Source organism: Schistocerca serialis, chromosome 1, assembly GCF_023864345.2.
Source record: "Schistocerca serialis cubense isolate TAMUIC-IGC-003099 chromosome 1, iqSchSeri2.2, whole genome shotgun sequence".
NCBI classification, from domain to species: Eukaryota; Metazoa; Arthropoda; class Insecta; order Orthoptera; family Acrididae; genus Schistocerca; species Schistocerca serialis.
The window spans coordinates 1,177,171,411-1,177,191,573 of NC_064638.1; the positions used below are offsets into that span (position 1 = coordinate 1,177,171,411).

Below are 20,163 nucleotides of genomic sequence, written 5' to 3' on the forward strand. Positions count from 1 at the left end.
CAACTTTAATTGAAAGCTCTTTTAAACCACACATAATATGTAAAAGACAGTTTTTGATGTTGCTGAGCAACAGTCATACAATAATTTTTGGGAAACATATCACCATTTGACTGTATTATTGTTTATTTAATTACGACACAGATTTCGGTCTTTTATGCCATTTTCAAGTGACTACGTTTATGTCGTTAACATATATCGCAGGACATAAAGCTCAAAATTGGCCATAAATTAAGAAAATGATCTTTTAACAAGATGGTGATTTTACTTTTGGCATTTCGTGGGGAACCAATATTTTTCTTAAATTATGGCCAATTTCGAGCTTGATGTCCTGCAGTATACTCGTATGTTAATGTCAAACACTCAATCACTTGAAAATGGCATAAAAGGCCGAGCCTGGGTCGTAATTAAATAGAAAATAATACAGTCAAATGGCGGTGTGTTCATTTAAAAATTATGCAAAAGGCTTAACATGTAGAAGAATATTACGATCACAGCTTCTTTCAACAAAGGCTTTATTGTCTCTCACAGTCACAAATAGAAATCGTTCGATATCATAGGCGTCCAAAAGGGAAGGAAAGAGGGTGCTCTTGGCCACTGCTGGAAGAATCTAGGAACAGGATTTTTAGTCATCACAGAATTCTCGCTGAGATCTGGCCATGACTGTCTAGGACTCTGCTAAACTGCATAGTTGAAGCTAACAACCACAGCGTCAAATGCCGTGACTTTAGCAGTCACTACATGTTGTTGTTGTTGTTGTTGTGGTCTTCAGTCCTGAGACTGGTTTGATGCAGCTCTCCATGCTACTCTATCCTGTGCAAGCTTTTTCATCTCCCAGTACCTACTGTAACCTACATCCTTCTGAATCTGCTTAGTGTATTCATCTCTTGGTCTCCCTCAACGATTTTTACCCTCCACGCTGCCCTCCAATACTAAATTGGTGATCCCTTGATGCCTCAGAACATGTCCTACCAACCGATCCCTTCTTCTGGTCGAGTTGTGCCACAAACTTCTCTTCACACCAATCCTACTCAATACTTCCTCATTAGTTATGTGATCTACCCATCTAATCTTCAGCATTCTTCTGTAGCACCACATTTCGAAAGCTTCTATTCTCTTCTTGTCCAAACTATTTATCGTCCATGTTTCACTTCCATACATGGCTACACTCCATACGAATACTTTCAGAAATGACTTCCTGACACTTAAATCAATACTGGATGTTAACAAATTTCTCTTCTTCAGAAACGCTTTCCTTGCCATTGCCAGCCTACATTTTATATCCTCTCTACTTCGACCATCATCAGTTATTTGGCTCCCCAAATAGCAAAACTCCTTTACTACTTTAAGTGCCTCATTTCCTAATCTAATTCCCTCAGCATCACCCGACTTAATTAGACTACATTCCATTATCCTTGTTTTGCTTTTGTTGATGTTCATCTTATATCCTCCTTTCAAGACACTGTCCATTCCATTCAACTGCTCTTCCAAGTCCTTTGCTGTCTCTGACTGAATTACAATGTCATCGGCGAACCTCAAAGTTATCATTTTTTCTCCATGAATTTTAATACCTACTCCGAATTTTTCTTTTGTTTCCTTTACTGCTTGCTCAATATACAGATTGAACAACATCGGGGAGAGGCTACAACACTGTCTTACTCCCTTCCCAACAACTGCTTCCCTTTCATGTCCCTCGACTCTTATAACTGCCATCTGGTTTCTGTACAAATTGTAAATAGCCTTTCGCTCCCTGTATTTTACCCCTGCCACCTTTAGAATTTGAAAGAGAGTATTCCAGTCAACATTGTCAAAAGCTTTCTCTAAGTCTACAAATGCTAGAAACGTAGGTTTGCGTTTCCTTAATCTTTCTTCTAAGATAAGTCGTAAGGTCAGTATTGCCTCACGTGTTCCAGTGTTTCTACGGAATCCAAACTGATCTTCCTCGAGGTTGGCTTCTACATATACTACATATAACATATAACATATACATATACTACATATAACTTGCATTTGTTTAGTTTTCACGCTGGTCCAGAGAAATTACACCGATTCCTAATTGGAGAGCCGGTTTTGGCACTGTTCACTAGTCAAGGAGGATGTGAACCTTTGAGGGACTGTGCTGAAACATTGGCTTCAGTGTTTCTCTGGTACTTCCTCGTATCGCCCTTATCGAGCTGCAGAAAGGGACCCATCGAACACGCTGATGTACGAACTGCCAACACAACCAAAATATGGCAGCAGTGCACATGTTCATCGCCAGTTCTCACAAGGGAAGTTCCCCATTGCAACCCTCTTCAGATTTAGTGGTAAGAGAGCCCATTGGCCAGCCCGTCAGAAACTGAATTCAGATCAGACATGAAAACAATAAGCTGACATACTAAACAGTGAAAAAAAGGCGGAACAGAAACAGTGTACGTTTCAAAAATAAGAAGTGCAATATGGTGCAAGCGGGAAGTTAAATGGCGTCGTGGTTAAGGGATTGCTGTGTTGGACTGCTAGGCGGGCGAGACGCGTTCAAACCTCCCTTCTACCAATTTTTTTTTTCAGTGTTCCCTTTATTCAGGTCTGTGTCGTGGTGCAATGTCCGTTGCAACAGCGAGATGTAAGGTAGGGGACCTATAATGACAGCTGATTATGCAGAACTACTCCGCTAGTAGCCGAACGGAAGCGGCTTTCGAGTGGGAACCGCAAACGTTTGATGACGAGGCGACAAGTCAACCGAATCCTCTACCAGAAAACACGTCTGGTTTGTCATACATGGCATTAGTGACAGTAAGTGTGTCATGTGATAGGAATGTCTTATCGACGCACCTAATTTGTACCTTGCACATAGCCGGCCGCGGTGGTCTAGCGGTTCTAGGCGCTCAGTCCGGAACCGCGCGACTGCTACGGTCGCAGGTTCGAATCTTGCCTCGGGCATGGATGTGTGTGATGTCCTTAGGTTAGTTAGGTTTAAGTAGTTCTAAGTTCTAGGGGACTGATGACCTCAGAAGTTAGTGCTCAGATCCATTTCAACCATTTGACAACCACGGGACATGTTGTGAATTGCGTCATCAGTCTCCTGCAGAGCTGCTCACAAGTCTTAGAGAGTGGTTGATGGATACTGACGTGATGCAACCTGTCTCTCTAGTGCATCCCAGACATGCTCCATGGGATTCAAATCGGGAGAGCGAGCAGCCTGCGCCATGCATTCAGTGTCCAACAAAGCATGAACCACTATTGCTCTATGAGGTCGAACATTATCCTTCATCAGTACGAAGTCAGGTCTGGGCCCACAGCACCTCGCAACAACCGTGGGTGATATACTAAGATCTCCTGGTACCTGACAGCAGTTGAATCTTCCTGATTCACCTGTACAATTTCATGAAGAAGTATTCGAGTGGCCAGAATGAGATTTTCACTCTGCAGGGCTGATATGAAACTTCCTGGCAGATTAAAACTGTGTGCCCGACCGAGACTCGAACTTCGACACACTGGCAGAAGTAAAGCTGTGAGTACCGGACGTGAGTCGTGCTTCGGTAGCTCAGTTGGTAGAGCATTTGCCCGGGAAAGGCAAAGGTCCCGAGTTCGAGTCTCGGTCCGACACACAGTTTTAATCTGCCAGGAAGTTTCAACATAATCCCTGCCAATGTCAGTAGGGATCCTCCTCGATATCGGTCTCTTTTCCACAATGTTTGAGTGCAGAAAAGGTGTTTTACGTGCTCTCCAGATGCGAATCCGTCCAGGCGACAGGTTAACAGCTCCAATATAGACGTTCCCTTCTGTGAAGGCACGAGAAGGGTAAACAGACAGCAGGTCTCCAACAGTAAAGGCCACTCTTGTGAAGCCTTCTGTACACTGTTTGCCTCTATACGACACGTCCAGAGGATGCTCCGAGGTCAGATGCCAGTTGCAGTGCAGTAGTAAGGCGGTACCGTCATGCCCTTACAGGCAAATAACGACCCACTCTTTCTGATGTCACACGAGGTTGGCCCTGTCCTGGTCTCCGGGATACAACTGCGGTCTCTACAAACAGCACCTCATCCGTGAAACAACAGGACAATTCACATTAAGCCATCGGGCCACTTGGTTTGGACCTTCACAGCAGGTAGTCTTAGGCGTCTTCTCTGTGCCACAAAGCATCGTCTGCGACTGTGTACACAGGTGCCTTGACGTCATTGCTGGCGTGGTTGTCTGTTGTTCGGAATGCCGTAGTCCGTGCACAACATGATCGTACGGACATTTGCTGACAGTTTACATGGTTATATCGTGAATTAGACATGGGGCAGGGAAATAGCAGTTAGTTGCTTTAATCTTGGACACCAGTTTGTATTGAAAGCCACAGAGGTTTACTATACGAGGGTTGATGTGTTATTTTGTATGAAAAGTCATTGACAGATGCGGAAGTACCTTCAGGAGCACCCCAGGCAAATGTGTTGGGACCATTGCTATTCATACTGAATAATAATGACCTGACAGACAATATTGATAGAATCCTCAGACTTTTTGCAGATAATGCAGTTATCTGTAAAAAAATACAGTCCTAAAAAAAGCTGCACAAATATTCCCTCAGATCTTGATAGGGTTTCAAAGACGTACAGAGACCTTCAGCTCGCACTCAGCATTCAGAAATGCATTTGTCACTATTTTTGCTTCGCAGCCTGGTAGGTAGCAAGAACTGAGCTATTAGAATGCGTTGTGTTTTGTTGCAGCTGTCGGTGCAGCTTGATTTTCTCGGCACCTACATCCACGCCTGTGGCGCGTCTATCCTCAATGAGTTCTGGGCTGTTACCGCCGCCCACTGTTTCGAAATGTAAGTATGTGTGAAACGAAACGACAAACATAGTCAGTAGATTGATTTCCAAATCGTATGTGATATAGTCTCGTGTACGCGAAAGAGAAAGGGAAAGAGTGGGGAAACAGTGCAAGAGCATGTCAGGATGGTAGCCAATTGCACTGAACTGTGGGGGCCGACAGAGCATTAAAGTGCGCTTCATTTACGATGGCGGCCGAGTTTAGGTTCGTTCTGCGCATCTGACGTCACAAAACGCAGTCAGCCAATGAACAGAGAACGGCGTTGCCAGAGCTCTGCTGCAGTGCAGAGCACGGACGAGTGTCGTCAGTTTCAGAAACATTCAGTCATAAATAAAGTAATTGGACAAAAGCAATGTCTTGATAGCATACTTTCTTTGATAGAAAGTTTGGAAAAAGCATTCTTTATACCAATTGCTTCATATTCTATTAATTAATTAAATCAAACAAGCAATATGCCTCCTAACTCAGGCGATAGCAAGGAAAGCTGTTTGTATCATTCTCACGAACCGCTTTTTCGCAATAAAGAACAGCGGTAATTGTTTATTTCCTATAGTACTTCGACGAAACGTGAGTAATTCATAGTCATACCAACAGTGTTCGTCGGTATTTTGTGTGATATTTTAAAGTCCTCTGGGAGAGTTATTGCATGACGAGCTGCGATAGTGTAATGGTTAAAGTGTCGCTAAAAAATGGAAATGTCGTGTGGCTAGGGCCTCCCGTCGGGTAGACCGTTCGCCTGGTGCAGGTCTTTCAATTTGACGCCACTTCGGCGACCTGCACGTCGATGGGGATGAAATGATGATGATTAGGACAACACGACACCCAGTCCCTGAGCGGAGAAAAATCTCCGACCCAGTCGGGAATCGAACCCGGGCCCTTAGGATTAACAGTCTGTCACGCTGACAAAAAAAAAAAAAAAAAAAAAAAAAAAAAAAAAAAAAAAAAATGAACGGTTCTGAGATCAAACCCTGTTAGTATTTTCTTTATTTAAAAACAATAGCGATGTGTCTTACTTCATGAATTTTATTCCTTTGAATTTCATTTTTTGAAATTTCTAGTGGCAACTAAAATCGACCATACGGAAAGTATACACTATGCACTCTCACCTCTGAAAACTCTTCAAAATTTCGTGCAATGATTTACTACATCTAATGCTGCACAAAAATTGCGTTGAACATCGAAACAAAATTAAGTCATTTATGGGGGGTAGGTATCAGTCAAGAAGATGTGTAAAAATCAAATTTTTGGGCCAAATAGTTTTTGTGAAATTGAATGATAAAGTGTGTCAAAGCAGTCGAAGCACCATGTGTCTGCACAGGCAAGCAGTGCAGTGATGACAAAATCGCGCTCAGCGCGGAATGCGGGGAGCACGTCTCTGTAGCAGCGAAAGGGTTAATGCGGCCGTGGTGGCTTTACTTCATAAACTGCGCGCTCCCACCTAAACTTAAACTTGCGAACTATACTAAACTATGGCGCTGCTTCTCTTGGCGCGTGCAACTGGCAACGCAGCAATATCCCGCGTCTGGGCGGGTATGCGCGAACCGCCGAGATAAAAGAATTGAACTACAAATGAAGAACTACGAAAAAGAATGCGTAAGTGAAGAACTCCAAGGAACCACTAAAAAAGAAGGAATAGGTAAGTTGTGCATGTGAATATAAAAATCTTTTTAATCTGGAAGTAACAATAAAGATTTTAAAAATGGATAAATTAAAGTAGATATGATTTAGAAACTGTTCTAGATAACGGATACAAGACTTAAGATAAATCAAGACACGTTCATAGGGTTTGTTGACTAAGAAAAATCGTTAGACAATGCAAAAATGGCGCAAGACCGATATTCTCAAAGCAATAGGTGTAAGCTACGAATAAAGACGGGGGACATGTAATAGATAGAAGAACCAAGAGGGAAAAATAAGAAGACTAAGAAAAAAGTGCTCGGGTTAGAAAGAGAATAAGACACAAAAGTTTCATCCCTACCGTTCAGTCGATACATCGAAGTTCCAATGATGGAAATAAAAGGAAGATTTAGGAGTGGAAAAATTCAGGATGGAAAGACATCAATGATAATGTCAGCTGATGACATTGCTATCCTCAGTGAAGGTGAAGAAGAATTACAGGACCTGTTCGATAGAATGTACAAATGAGTACAGAATATTGAATGAGAGTAAACCGAAAGTAATCAGGAATAGCAGAAATGAGACTACTGATGTGCTTGACTTTGAAATTGATGACCACGATGAGGACGAAGTGAAGGAATTCCGTTTCATTACAAGCAAAATAACAAATGACAGGCGAAGCAAGCAGGACATAAGAAACACACTAGCACAGGCAAAGAGGACATTCCCGGTCAAGGGATTTCTGCTAGTATCAAACATCGGCCTTAAATTGAGGAAGAAGTTTCTGAAAATGTGCGCTTGGAGCACAGTGTTCGATGATTCTGAACCACAAAAAATGGTTCAAATGGCTCCGAGCACTATGGGACTTAACTTCGGAGGTCATCAGTCCCCTAGAACTTAAAACTACTTAAACCTAACTAACCTAAGGACAACACACACATTCATGACCGAGGCAGGATTCGAACCTGCGACCGTAGCTGTCGCGCGGTTCCAGACTGTAGCGCCTAGAACCGCTCGGCCACTCCGGCCGGCTCTGAACCACAGACTATAGGAAAACCGGAAAAGAAGACAATCGAAGAGTTTGGGTAGGTTGCATAGAATAATCTTGAAAGTTATGTGGACTGATTAACAATAAGGATGTAACTCGTCGAATCGTTGAGGAGGGGAACATGTAGAGAAACAAATGTTCAAATGTGTGTGAATTCCCAAGGGAGCAAACTGCTGAGTCATCGGTCCCTAGACTTACACACTACTTAAACTAAGCTAAACTAAGTTATGCTAAGAAGAACTCACACACGCCCATGCGCAAGGGAGTACTCGAACCTCCGGCGGGAGGGGCCGCGCAATCCGTGATACGGCGCCTCAAACCGCGGGGCCACTCCGCGCGGCTGTACAAAAACATTGACAAGAAGAAGGGACAGAACGACATAACATGCTTCACAACACCAATGAATAATTTATATGGTACTTGAGGGAGTTGTGGAAGGTAAAAAACTGTAGGAGAATATTTAAAGACGTCGGTTGTGTTATACTATGAAGTGGTCGGCACAGGAGAGTAATTCGTGGCGCTCCGCTTCAAACCGATCAGAAGACTCATGGTCCAAAAAGATCATTTACATATACTGACGAGTCAAATATACTGGTACACCTGCCTAATATTGTGTAGGACCCCTGCGAGCACGCACAAGTGGCGCAACACGACGTGGCACGGACTAGACTAATGTCTGAAGTACTGCTCGAGGGAATTGACACCTTAAATTCTGCAGCACTGTCCATAAATCCGTAAGAATACAAGGGGGTACAGATCTCTTCTGAACAACACGTTGCTAGGCATCCCAGATATACACAATAACGTCCATGTCTGGGGAGATTGCTGGCAAGTGGAAGTGTTTAAACTCAGAAAAGCGTTCCTGGAGCAACTCTGTAGCAGTTCTGGACGTGTGGGGTGTCGCACTGTCCTGCTGAAATTACCCCAGGTCGGTCGGAATGCACAATAGACATGAAAGGACGCACGTGATCAGGCAGGATGCTTACGTACGTGTCACCTGTCAGACTCATATCTAGACGTATCAGGGATCCCATATCATTCAAACTGCATGCGCCTCACACCATTACAGAGCCTCCACCAGCTTGAACAGTCCCCTGCTGGTTATGCAGGGTCCATGGATTCCTGAGGTTTTCTCCATACCCTTACACGTCCATCTGCCCGATACAATTTGAAACGGGACTCGTCCGACCGGGCAACATGTTCCCAGTCATCAACAGTCCAATATCGGTGTTAACGGGCCCAGTCGAGGTGTAAAGCCACTGTGCGCTACTTAGTCATCTGCAAGAAGGGAGCCATACACAGCAACATATCATGTATGTGATTGGATATTATTTCGGAAGAAATAACAGAAATCTAAGGAACATGTAGTGCCGAACTAACTTAATTATCAGTAACAGGTTCAACCACTGGGAGAAAACTGGATTAGTTACGACCAAGGGCACAAAACTGGAAGAGCGATGTTATCTCAGAGAGTGCACAAGAGGGAAGCCAAACAGATAAAAATCTGCCCCTAAGGGAAGTGGTCTGATTCTCTTAGTGAAAATCACTGGTGGATTTTTCGTCTACCTTGTCAGTCACCCTTGTTCTTCTCCCATTAATGGTTTTCATCTGCTAACTGAATTCAGTCATTCACTGGCTGACCTTGCTGGCATGGTACGCTAAATGTGGTACGCTAAATTCTATTGTGATGACAACCTCCGCAGACTGGCGTTACATACGTCACCCTGTATAGGACTTACAAAAAAAAGTCAGCAAAAGAAGGCTTCACGATTAGAATTAATACAATTAATGTTGACCTTTTTCTTGTACGCAGCTACTTTATGTTCGATAACAAAATGAACAAATACATACAAAATTCTCTCTCTCTCTCTCTCTCTCTCTCTCTCTCTCTCACACACACACACACACACACACACACACACATACACGTACAACAAGAAGAAACAGTTTCATTTACAAGTTGGCGATATTCACAACCTAGACGGAACACAAATGAATAAACGTAAAACATAACGTCGAGTGTAGAATACGTGAAACTAAACTATGGTACTATTTCTCTTATGAATTTTACAACAGTAAGAAGAAGCAAAAAAAAAATCTGTGTAAGTAAATGTGGGTTCATAAAGGGCGAAAAACTGAAAAAAGTGAATGTGCCAACAGGTTTCTAAGTTTCGCTAACATTGAAGGAAAAACAATGGCCTTCATACAATATAAACAAGAGGCAAAAACAACGTAAGTAATTTATTCCTTACATGGTCAGTCTGGGGACGATCAGCAATGTAACATCACAAGTCAAGATCGCTAAAAATGCCTTTTATTGGATGACTGTTTTTAATCCGGAAATACCAAAATGTACAGATGTTTTATTCATACTACAATTTCAGAATGACCACAGAAGGTGCTTCATCAGTGAAAGCGAAACGTATCTAGTGAAAAGTACACTTTATTTGCAGTAAGCTTAAGACGGGAAAAACTTGGAAGACGGAGAAAATAACCCACAAAAGAACATTTATAGATATAATAACTTCTCACAGCAACGACGTGTGGGAAAATGCAAAATGCTGCGTGATAATGGAAGCAAGATATCAGGATCGCTTCAAAATTGATGAGTAGGCACGGGCTAATTGTGCGACAGACTTACAGAGCCATACACCTTAGCAGACAAGAAAGCAGACGCTGCTGCTTATCACGAAGCGCTATGCGACATTCTACCACGGCTATTCGAGAACGGTACCCTTGCAGAACGTCAATGGATGTGGTTTTCGGACGAAGAGGCGCCATCCCATTTTCTACGCCTAGTACGACAGTACTCAACACAAACATTTAATGAGGGATGGATTGATCGAGGAAAACCAAAAGCATGGCTTCCCCATTCACCTGATCCTAATCCATTAAATTTATTGTTGAAGGGACATTGTAAACACACTGGTAAATTCCATGCTCGTCAGCAAAGTGCACAACTCACATCACGGAGTCTCCCAAGCATGCGACCAAATTCGAGGGCAGCCAGTTTTTCACACTATTTTGTGAGTCATTGAGGAAAAGGGCTTGAGGATATGTAAGAACGAATAGTAAGCACAACGGGCAGCTCCTGTAGCGTCAATAGACGGGTGGCTATCATGACTGGCCTGTGTGTCAACGATTATTTTTCCTGGGCAATAATTCATAGAATCTTTATTTCTACTTTTTGACCGGTGTATCTCTTGTAAGGACATGGCACAATTTTTTTTAATAAAGATTATACATGGCGTTGTGAAACTATTCGTTCAAATTAATGTAGGAAGTAGAGAACAACAGCACAGTTATATTCACTGGAGCACCAGAGAAACTGGTAAAGGCATTAATATTCAAATACAGAGATATGTAAATAGGCAGAATACAGCGTTGCGGTCGGCAACGCCTATATAAGACAAGAAGTGTCTGGCGCAGTTGTTAGATCGGTTACTGCTGCTACAATGGCAGGTTATGCAAGTTTGAACATGGTGCTATAGTCGGCGCACAGGTGATGGCACACAGCATCTCCGAGGTAGCGATGAAGTGGGGATTTTTCCGTACGACCATTTCACGGGTGTACCGTGAATATCAGGAATCCGGTAAAACATCAAATCTACGACTTCACTGCGACCGGAAAAAGATCCTGCAAGAACGGGACCAACGGCGACTAAAGGGAATTGTCCAACGAGACAGAAGTGCAATCCTTCCGCAAATTGCTGCAAATTTCAGTGCTGGGCCATAAATAAGAGTCAGCTTGGGAAGCATTCAATGAAACATCATCGATATTGGCTTTCGGAGTCGAATGTCCACTTATGTACCCTTGATGACTGCACGAAACAAAGCTTTACGCCTTGCCTGGGCCGGTTATCACCGACATTGGACTCTTGATGACTGGAATCATTTTGCCTGGTCGGTCGAATCTCGTTTCAAATTGTGTCGAGCGGATTTACGTGTACGGTATGGAGACAACATCATGAATCCATGGAGCCTGTATCTCAGCAGGAGACTGTTGAAGCTGGTGGAGGCTCTGTAATGGTGTGGGGCGAGTGCAATTGGAGAGATCTGTGGCCCCTGATACGTCTAGGTACGACTCTGACTGGGGACAGGTACATTAGCATCCTGTCTGGACACCTACACCTACATCCTTTCATATTCATTGTGCATTCCGACGAACGTGGGTAATTCCATCAGGACAATACGACACCCCACTCGTGCAGAATTTCCACAGAGTGGCTCGTCTGAGTTTAAACACTTCCGTTGGCCACCAAACTTTCCAGACATGAACATAATTGAGTATATCTGGGATGCCTTGCAACATTCTGTTCTGAAGAGACCTCTACCCCCACGTCCACTTACCGATTTATGGACAGCCCTGCAGGATTCATGGTGTCAATTCCCTCCAGCACTGGTTCAGACATTAGTCGAGTCCGTGCCACATCGTGTTGCGGCATCGGTCCCTAAGCTTACTCACTACTTAATCTAACTTAAACTATCTTACGTTAGGGACAATACACACACCTATGCCCGAGGGAGGACTCGAACCTGCGACGGGGGGAGCAGCGTGGACCGTGCTTCTGCGTGCTTGTGGGGGCCCTACACGATATTAGGCAGGTGCACCAGTTTCTTTCGTTCTTCAGTGTATTTAAGTTAGGAAAGTACGGTCTCTGAAGTCAGTTTTTAATGTTAGCGAATATTTTGTTAGTGGTTTTGAAGTAAAGTGTTGTGTCGATGTCGCTGGCTGGAAATGCGTACTGTCATTCAAAACTAGTTCTGACGTCTGCTAGGAAACACATCGATTCATTCGCAGGCATCACCGCCTTGGGATAACAACGGTGACTTATTTTGTAAACAAACCAATTCAGTCGCAGTCATTATCGCCCTGTGACAGCAACAGCGTACATGGAGCGGTTCACGTACGATGAAATGGCTGACATGCATCTCTTATACGTGACTGTGAATGGAAAAGGACGTGATGCAGAGAGGCAGTATCGATAGCGCTTTAGCCGGCCGAAGTGGCCGTGCGGTTAAAGGCGCTGCAGTCTGGAACCGCAAGACCGCTACGGTCGCAGGTTCGAATCCTGCCTCGGGCATGGATGTTTGTGATGTCCTTAGGTTAGTTAGGTTTAACTAGTTCTAAGTTCTAGGGGACTAATGACCTCAGCAGTTGAGTCCCATAGTGCTCAGAGCCATTTGATAGCGCTTTCCAAAGTGACGGCTTCCACAGCACCAAACGTTTGGACGTGTTCATCACCTGTTACGTGAAACAAATACTCTCCGCGCAATACTGTATGATGCAAGTCGGAATCGAACAGTGCGAACTCCAGAAATGGAAGACGAGATTCTGCGACATGTTGAAAACTCTGCATCTACAATTAGCCTAGACGACGTGTTGACACACTCTTGGCGTCAGACATAACCCAGTGTGGAACATATTGCATGAACAGCAGCTTCACGCTTTCCATATTCTGTGTGTGGCAGCACAACCAACGCGTACAGTTCATACAGTTGTTTTTAGAACGAACTGCGCTGTACGCCTCATTTACAGCCGAGGTCTTGTGCACTCACTAGCTTCTCAGCGTCCACAATTCGCATGTTTGAGCACGTGTGAATCCATGACGCACTCGACTTCGTGCTCGTCAACAGCGATTCGGTGGTGTGTGGGCCGGCATTCTCGGTGGTAGCTTGACTGGCCCAAACATTCTTCCATTCTGCCTCAACGGCCGGAGATAGTTCATCTTTATGGAACATGTGTTACCAGAACTGCTGGAGGATGTACCTCTGGATGTTAGACAAAGGATGTACGAACGCGATGGTGTGCCAAACCATTTCAGCAGTTCTGTGAGGAGTCATCTGAGGACCACGTTCGGCAATCGATGGATCGGCCGAAGTGGCCCTATTGCCTCACCACTTGTCACGTGACCTCACGTGTCTTGGATTTCTTCCTCTAAGGGCATATGAAGCAGCTGGTTTATGAAGCTGTTTTCGAAACAGAAGAACACCTCTCTTGCTAGAACTGTCGTCCTTGCTGCTAGTATTGCGGACATGCCAGGTATCTTCCAACGGACAGTCAATGGTCTGACGATGCACTGCTACATAAAGGCCAATGGTCGCGCATTCGAACAGTTCCTGTGAATACCATTGCTGTAACTAGCATGCTAAACTGCCTTCTGTGTAACTCGTCCCCAGCTTCAGAAATTGCCTTCAGGCGGTGTTTGATGGACTGGAGCAGCACTTTGAGGACCGCATGTTGTTGTTGTGGTCTTCAGTCCAGAGACTGGTTTGATGCAGCTGTCCATGCTACTGTATCCTGTGCAAGCTTCTTCATCTCCCAGTACCTACTGCAACCTACATCCTTCTGAATCTGCTTAGTGTATTCACCTCTTGGTCTCCCTCTGCGATTTTTACCCTCCACGCTGCCCTCCAATACTAAATTGGTGATCCCTTGATGCCTCAGAATATGCCCTACCAACCGATCCCTTCTTCGAGTCAAGTTGTGCCACAAATTTCTCTTCTCTCCAGCCGGCCGCGGTGGTCTCGCGGTTCTAGGCGCTCAGTCCGGAACCGCGCGACTGCTACGGTCGCATGTTCGAATCCTGCCTGGGGCATGGATGTGTGCGATGTCCTTAGGTTAGTTAGGTTTAAGTAGTTCTAAGTTCTAGGGGACTGATGACCATAGATGTTAAGTCCCATAGAGTTCAGAGCCATTTGAACCATTTTCTTCTCTCAAATTCTGTTCAATACTTCCTCATTAGTTATGTGATCTACCCATCTAATCTTCAGCATTCATCTGTGGCACCAGATTTCGAAAGCTTCTATTTTCTTCTTGTCTAAAGTATTTATCGTCCACGTTTCACTTCCATACATGGCTACAGTCCATACAAATACTTCCTGACATTTAAATCTAAAATCGATGTTAACAAATTTCTCTTCTTCAGAAACGCTTTCCTTGCCATTGCCAGTCTACATTTTATATTCTCTCTACTTCGACTATCATCAGTTATTTGGCTCCCCAAATAGCAAAACTCCTTTACTACTTTACGTGTCTCATTTCCTAATCTAATTCCGGCAGCATCACCCGATTTAATTCGACTACATTCCAGTATCCTCGTTTTGATTTTGTTGATGTTCATCTTATACCCTCCTTTCAAGACACTGTCCATTCCGTTCAACTGCTCTTACAGATCCTTTGCTGTCTCTGACAGAATTACAATATCATCGGCGAACCTCAAAGTTTTTATTTCTTCTCCATGGATTTTAATACCTACTTCGTATTTTTCTTTTGTTTCCTTTACTGGTTGCTCAATATACAGATTGAATAACTTCGGGGATAGTCTACAATCCTGTCTCACTCCCTTCCCAACCACTGCTTCCCTTTCATGCCCCTCGACTCTTATAACTGTCATCTGATTTATGTACAAATTGTAAATAGCCTTTCGCTCCCTGTATTTTACCCCTGACACCTTCAGAATTGGAAAGAGAGTATTCCAGTAAAGCTGCATTCCTTCGGGAAAAAATTACGGCCGTAGTTTCCCCTCGCTTTCAGCCGTTCGTAGTACCAGCACAGCAAGGCCGTTTTGGTTAGTGTTACAAGGCCAGATCAGTCAATCATCCAGACTGTTGCCCCTGCAACTACTGAAAAGGTTGCTGCCCCTCTTCAGGAACCACACGTTTGTCTGGCCTCTCAACAGATACCCCTCCGTTGTGGTTACACCTACGGTACTGCTATCTGTATCGCTGAGGCATGCAAGCATCCCCACCAACGGCAAGGTTCATGGTTCATGGGGGGAGGGAGGACCGCATGCTATAACTAAATTTATTTGTTTTGATAATCTCTGCCTGCATACAAAGGGAGTTTAAAAATGTCACACATTTCTATAGGACGTAGTATTGGTCAAAACTAGAAGAAAAGTTACTATAACGATATGTCTGGAACCCAATATCTGTCGTGTACTGTGTTAAGTAAGTATGTATATATCGACAGCATCAATGTTCCGACACGTCAACAGGTCATGCAGAATTTCATTATTCGTGTGCGCCACATCATCGCCAGTGATGGCAGGCATATCGTACATCTCGTAACCTAAATCTGAATCTCTCTAGTGACGTTTACATGTTGAATAAATTGTGTGCACGCCGTAGTTTGTAACCAATTTACATTTTTTCGATGTTGTTCAATAATTGGATATATACACTTTTTTCATATACACTCCTGGAAATTGAAATAAGAACGCCGTGAATTCATTGTCCCAGGAAGGGGAAACTTTATTGACACATTCCTGGGGTCAGATACATCACATGATCACACTGACAGAACCACAGGCACATAGACACAGGCAACAGAGCATGCACAATGTCGGCACTAGTACAGTGTATATCCACCTTTCGCAGCAATGCAGGCTGCTATTCTCCCATGGAGACGATCGTAGAGATGCTGGATGTAGTCCTGTGGAACGGCTTGCCATGCCATTTCCACCTGGCGCCTCAGTTGGACCAGCGTTCGTGCTGGACGTGCAGACCGCGTGAGACGACGCTTCATCCAGTCCCAAACATGCTCAATGGGGGACAGATCCGGAGATCTTGCTGGCCAGGGTAGTTGACTTACACCTTCTAGAGCACGTTGGGTGGCACGGGGTACATGCGGACGTGCATTGTCCTGTTGGAACAGCAAGTTCCCTTGCCGGTCTAGGAATGGTAGAACGATGGGTTCGATGACGGTTTGGATGTACCGTGCACTATTCAGTGTCCCCTCGACGATCACCAGTGGTGTACGGCCAGTGTAGGAGATCGCTCCCCACACCATGATGCCGGGTGTTGGCTCTGTGTGCCTCGGTCGTATGCAGTCCTGATTGTGGCGCTCACCTGCACGGCGCCAAACACGCATACGACCATCATTGGCACCAAGGCAGAAGCGACTCTCATCGCTGAAGACGACACGTCTCCATTCGTCCCTCCATTCACGCCTGTTGCGACACCACTGGAGGCGGGCTGCACGATGTTGGGGCGTGAGCGGAAGACGGCCTAACGGTGTGCGGGACCGTAGCCCAGCTTCATTGAGACGGTTGCGAATGGTCCTCGTCGATACCCCAGGAGCAACAGTGTCCCTAATTTGCTGGGAAGTGGCGGTGCGGTCCCCTACGGCACTGCGTAGGATACTACGGTCTTGGCGTGCATCCGTGCGTCGCCGCGGTCCGGTCCCAGGTCGACGGGCACGTGCACCTTCCGCCGACCACTGGCGACAACATCGATGTACTGTGGAGACCTCACGCCCCACGTGTTGAGCAATTCGGCGGTACGTCCACCCGGCCTCCCGCATGCCCACTATACGCCCTCGCTCAAAGTCCGTCAACTGCACATACGGTTCACGTCCACGCTGTCGCGGCATGCTACCAGTGTTAAAGACTGCGATGGAGCTCCGTATGCCACGGCAAACTGGCTGACACTGACGGGGGCGGTGCACAAATGCTGCGCAGCTAGCGCCATTCGACGGCCAACACCGCGGTTCCTGGTGTTTCCGCTGTGCCGTGCGTGTGATCATTGCTTGTACAGCCCTCTCGCAGTGTCCGGAGCAAGTATGGTGGGTCTGACACACCGGTGTCAATGTGTTCTTTTTTCCATTTCCAGGAGTGTATAAACCTAAATTAATTACAAGTTGCGGCGAACACACACTTTATTCAACATGTAAACGTCACTACAAAGATTCGGATTTAGGTTATGACATGTTCGATAAGCCTGCCATCATTGGCGATGATGTGGCGCAGACAAATAGTGAAATTCTGCATGACCCGCTGATGTGTCGGAACATCGATGCTGTCGATAACCTCGTGAGTGGCTGTTTTCAGTTCATCAATGATTTTCGTGTTATTCGTGTACAGCCTCACAAAAAGGAGTCGCAAGTGTTCAGATCCGGAGAATATGGTGGCCAATCGAGGCCCATGCCAGTGGCCTCTGGGTACCCCAGAGCCAGAATGCGGTCCTCAAAGTGCTCCTCCAGACCATCAAACACTACCTGCTTCGATGTGGTCCGGCTCCGTCTCGCATGAACCACATCTTGTCGAAATCAGGATCACTTTGGATAATGGGGATGAAATCATCTTCCAAGACCTTCACATACCGTTCGGTAGTCACCGTGCCATCAAGGAACATCGCACAGATTATTCTGTGACTGGACATTGCACACCACACAGTCACCCATTGAGAGTGAAGAGATTTCTCGATCGCGAAATGCGTATTTTCAGACACTCAGATGCGCAGGTTTTGCTATTGACGAACCCATCCAAATGAAAGTGGGCTTCGTCGCTAAACCGAACCATACAGTGCATACCAATTCCTACCACGTCCCGTGACCATCGTGCAGCTACTATTGCAGGTCATCAAGATATAAATGACTTTGTACGTGGTATTATAGTCGGCACACGTGCGATAGGATGCAACATCTTGGATGTAGCGATGAAGTGGGGATTTTCCCGTACGACCATTTCACATCGCCGCGTCCGGAAAAAAATCCTACAAGAACGTTACCATCGACGACTGAATAGAATCGTCCAACGTGACATAAGTGAAAATTGCTGCAAATTTCAAAGCTGGGTCATCAACAGGAGTCAGCGTGCGAACCATTCAACAAACCATCATCAATATGGGCTTTCGGAGCTGAGGGCCCACTCGTGTACCCTTGGACCCTGCATGTCAGCAGGGGACTGTTCAAGCTAGTGGAGGCTCTGTAATGGTGTGGGGCGTGTGCAGTCGGAGTGATATGGGACCCTTGATTCGTGTAGATACGACTCTGACAGGTGACATTCATGTAAGCATCCTGTCTGATCAGCTGCATGCATTCAAGTCAATTGTGCATTCTGACGGACTTGGGCAATTTCAGCAGAACAATGCGACATCCCACACATCCAGAATTGCTACAGAGTGGCTGCAGGAACACTGCTGAGTTGAAACACTTCCGCTGTCCACCAAACTCCCCAAACATTAACATTACCCAGCATATCTGGGATGCCTTGCAACTTGCTGTTCGGAAGAGATCTCCAGCCCCTCGTATTTTTACGGATTTACGGACAGCCCTGCAGGAGTCATGGTGTCAGTTCTCTCCAGCAGTACTTCATACGACGCCGAGTCCATACCACGTCGTGTTGAGGCACCTTTGCGTGCTCGCGGGGCTCTACAAGATATTAGGCAGGTGTATCAGTTTCTTTAGCTCTTCTGTATATATAGACGGGATAAGAACATATATATTCGGGGTGTCTCTCCTGATAGACGCCAGGCGCATTTTCTGCGGTGTTTTATCAGATATTTGCAGTTTCATTTTTGCTTTGCGTAGATGAAGTCAGCCCAAACAAACACCGCTTATCACGTCTTTCATGCATCGCCCAGTGTCCACGGAAAGCGTCGGACTATTTCCCGTTAGAAACAAAATGATTTGTAAATTGGAATTTAGACGCCCATCCAAATAACAGTAAAACTCGAAGACTATCCAGTACTCGAGCAATGACGACACTGCCTTGGCCCGCGATGACTGCACGCAGCAGTACTGAATCGCTGGTGGATCGCTTTCTTCGTGTTTTTTATTGTACTTGCTAATATATATCGCTGAAACGAATGTCGGAATAGACTAATTTGGGAGCGTTCTATCGAATGGGCACGTAATATTCCGGTTTTTACAAACTTTTTGTTTGTAATGGGAAACAAATCGACTCTTTCTGTTGACATTTCTTGGGGCTGACTCCAGTTACACAGTGCAAACGCGAAATCTCAAACATCTGTTAAAAATGTCGTGTGACTAGGGCCTCCCGTCGGGTAGACCGTTCGCCGGGTGCAAGTCTTCGATTTGACGCTCTTCAGCTGTTAGAGGCCGAATTACGATCTTCAGTTATTAGAGGGCGTATTACGCTCTTCAGTTGTAGGCAACTACTGTCAAACAGTGTAGTAGTGCATTGTCTCTGTTTACTAATGGAGCGATACACCTGGAGTGAGTACTCTGATATGGTTGGTGCTTGAGACCGGGTCATTTAGCAGATTGCCTGGATACGGACGCCGTCGCACGGTAAGAACGCTGCAATTTGAGGAAGCTGTCTTGCAGCATGTGGAGCGGGATCCTTCGATCAGTACTCGTGCAACTGCACTTAACATGGGGACGAATCAGACGAATGTAAGAACAGTCCTTCGAGAGCAATTGATACGTCCATTTCACTTACAGCGTGTCCACAACCTGGAACCAGTTGATTGTCCAACCAGAGCACAGTTTTCGCAGTCGTACCTGGAACAATGTGAAATGCGTCCTGTGTTGTTTACCGATGAAGCAACGTTCGGGCGTGATGGAGTCTTCAACATGCACAATTCGCATGTTTGGAGTGAAGATAACCCACAGGCCACAGTTACTAGCGCTCGTCAAGTACAGTTCTTCGTTAATGTGTGGGTCGGTGTTGTTGGGGACTGTTTAATTGGGCCGTATCTGCTACCTAGGCAATTAAATGGCAGGCAGTATTACAATTTTCTCGCCAGAGCATTGCCAGAATTGCTGGAAGACGTCCCGCTCCCTACAAGACAATGCATGTGGTTCCAAAATGACGGGGCGCCGGCACATTTCAGTCGTCGTGTGCGTCGATTCCTGGACCGACGGTTCCGAGAAACGCTGATTGGCAGAGGTGGTCCTGTACCATGGCCTGCTCGATCCCCAGACATGTCCCCTCTGGAATTTTTTGTGTGGGGAGAGA

At 45.4% G+C, this 20,163-nt stretch overlaps 1 protein-coding gene across 1 annotated transcript in view; it reads left to right on the plus strand.

Moving 5' to 3' along the window:
- The window catches only part of LOC126456430 (trypsin-1-like), a 108,842-nt gene that overhangs the window by 55,521 nt on the left and 33,158 nt on the right, over positions 1 to 20,163 (plus strand). The window contains exon 4 of the mRNA XM_050092183.1: positions 4,689 to 4,789. Within this exon, the coding sequence (XP_049948140.1) occupies positions 4,689 to 4,789 (101 nt within the window). The remainder of the gene's footprint in view (positions 1 to 4,688; positions 4,790 to 20,163) is intronic.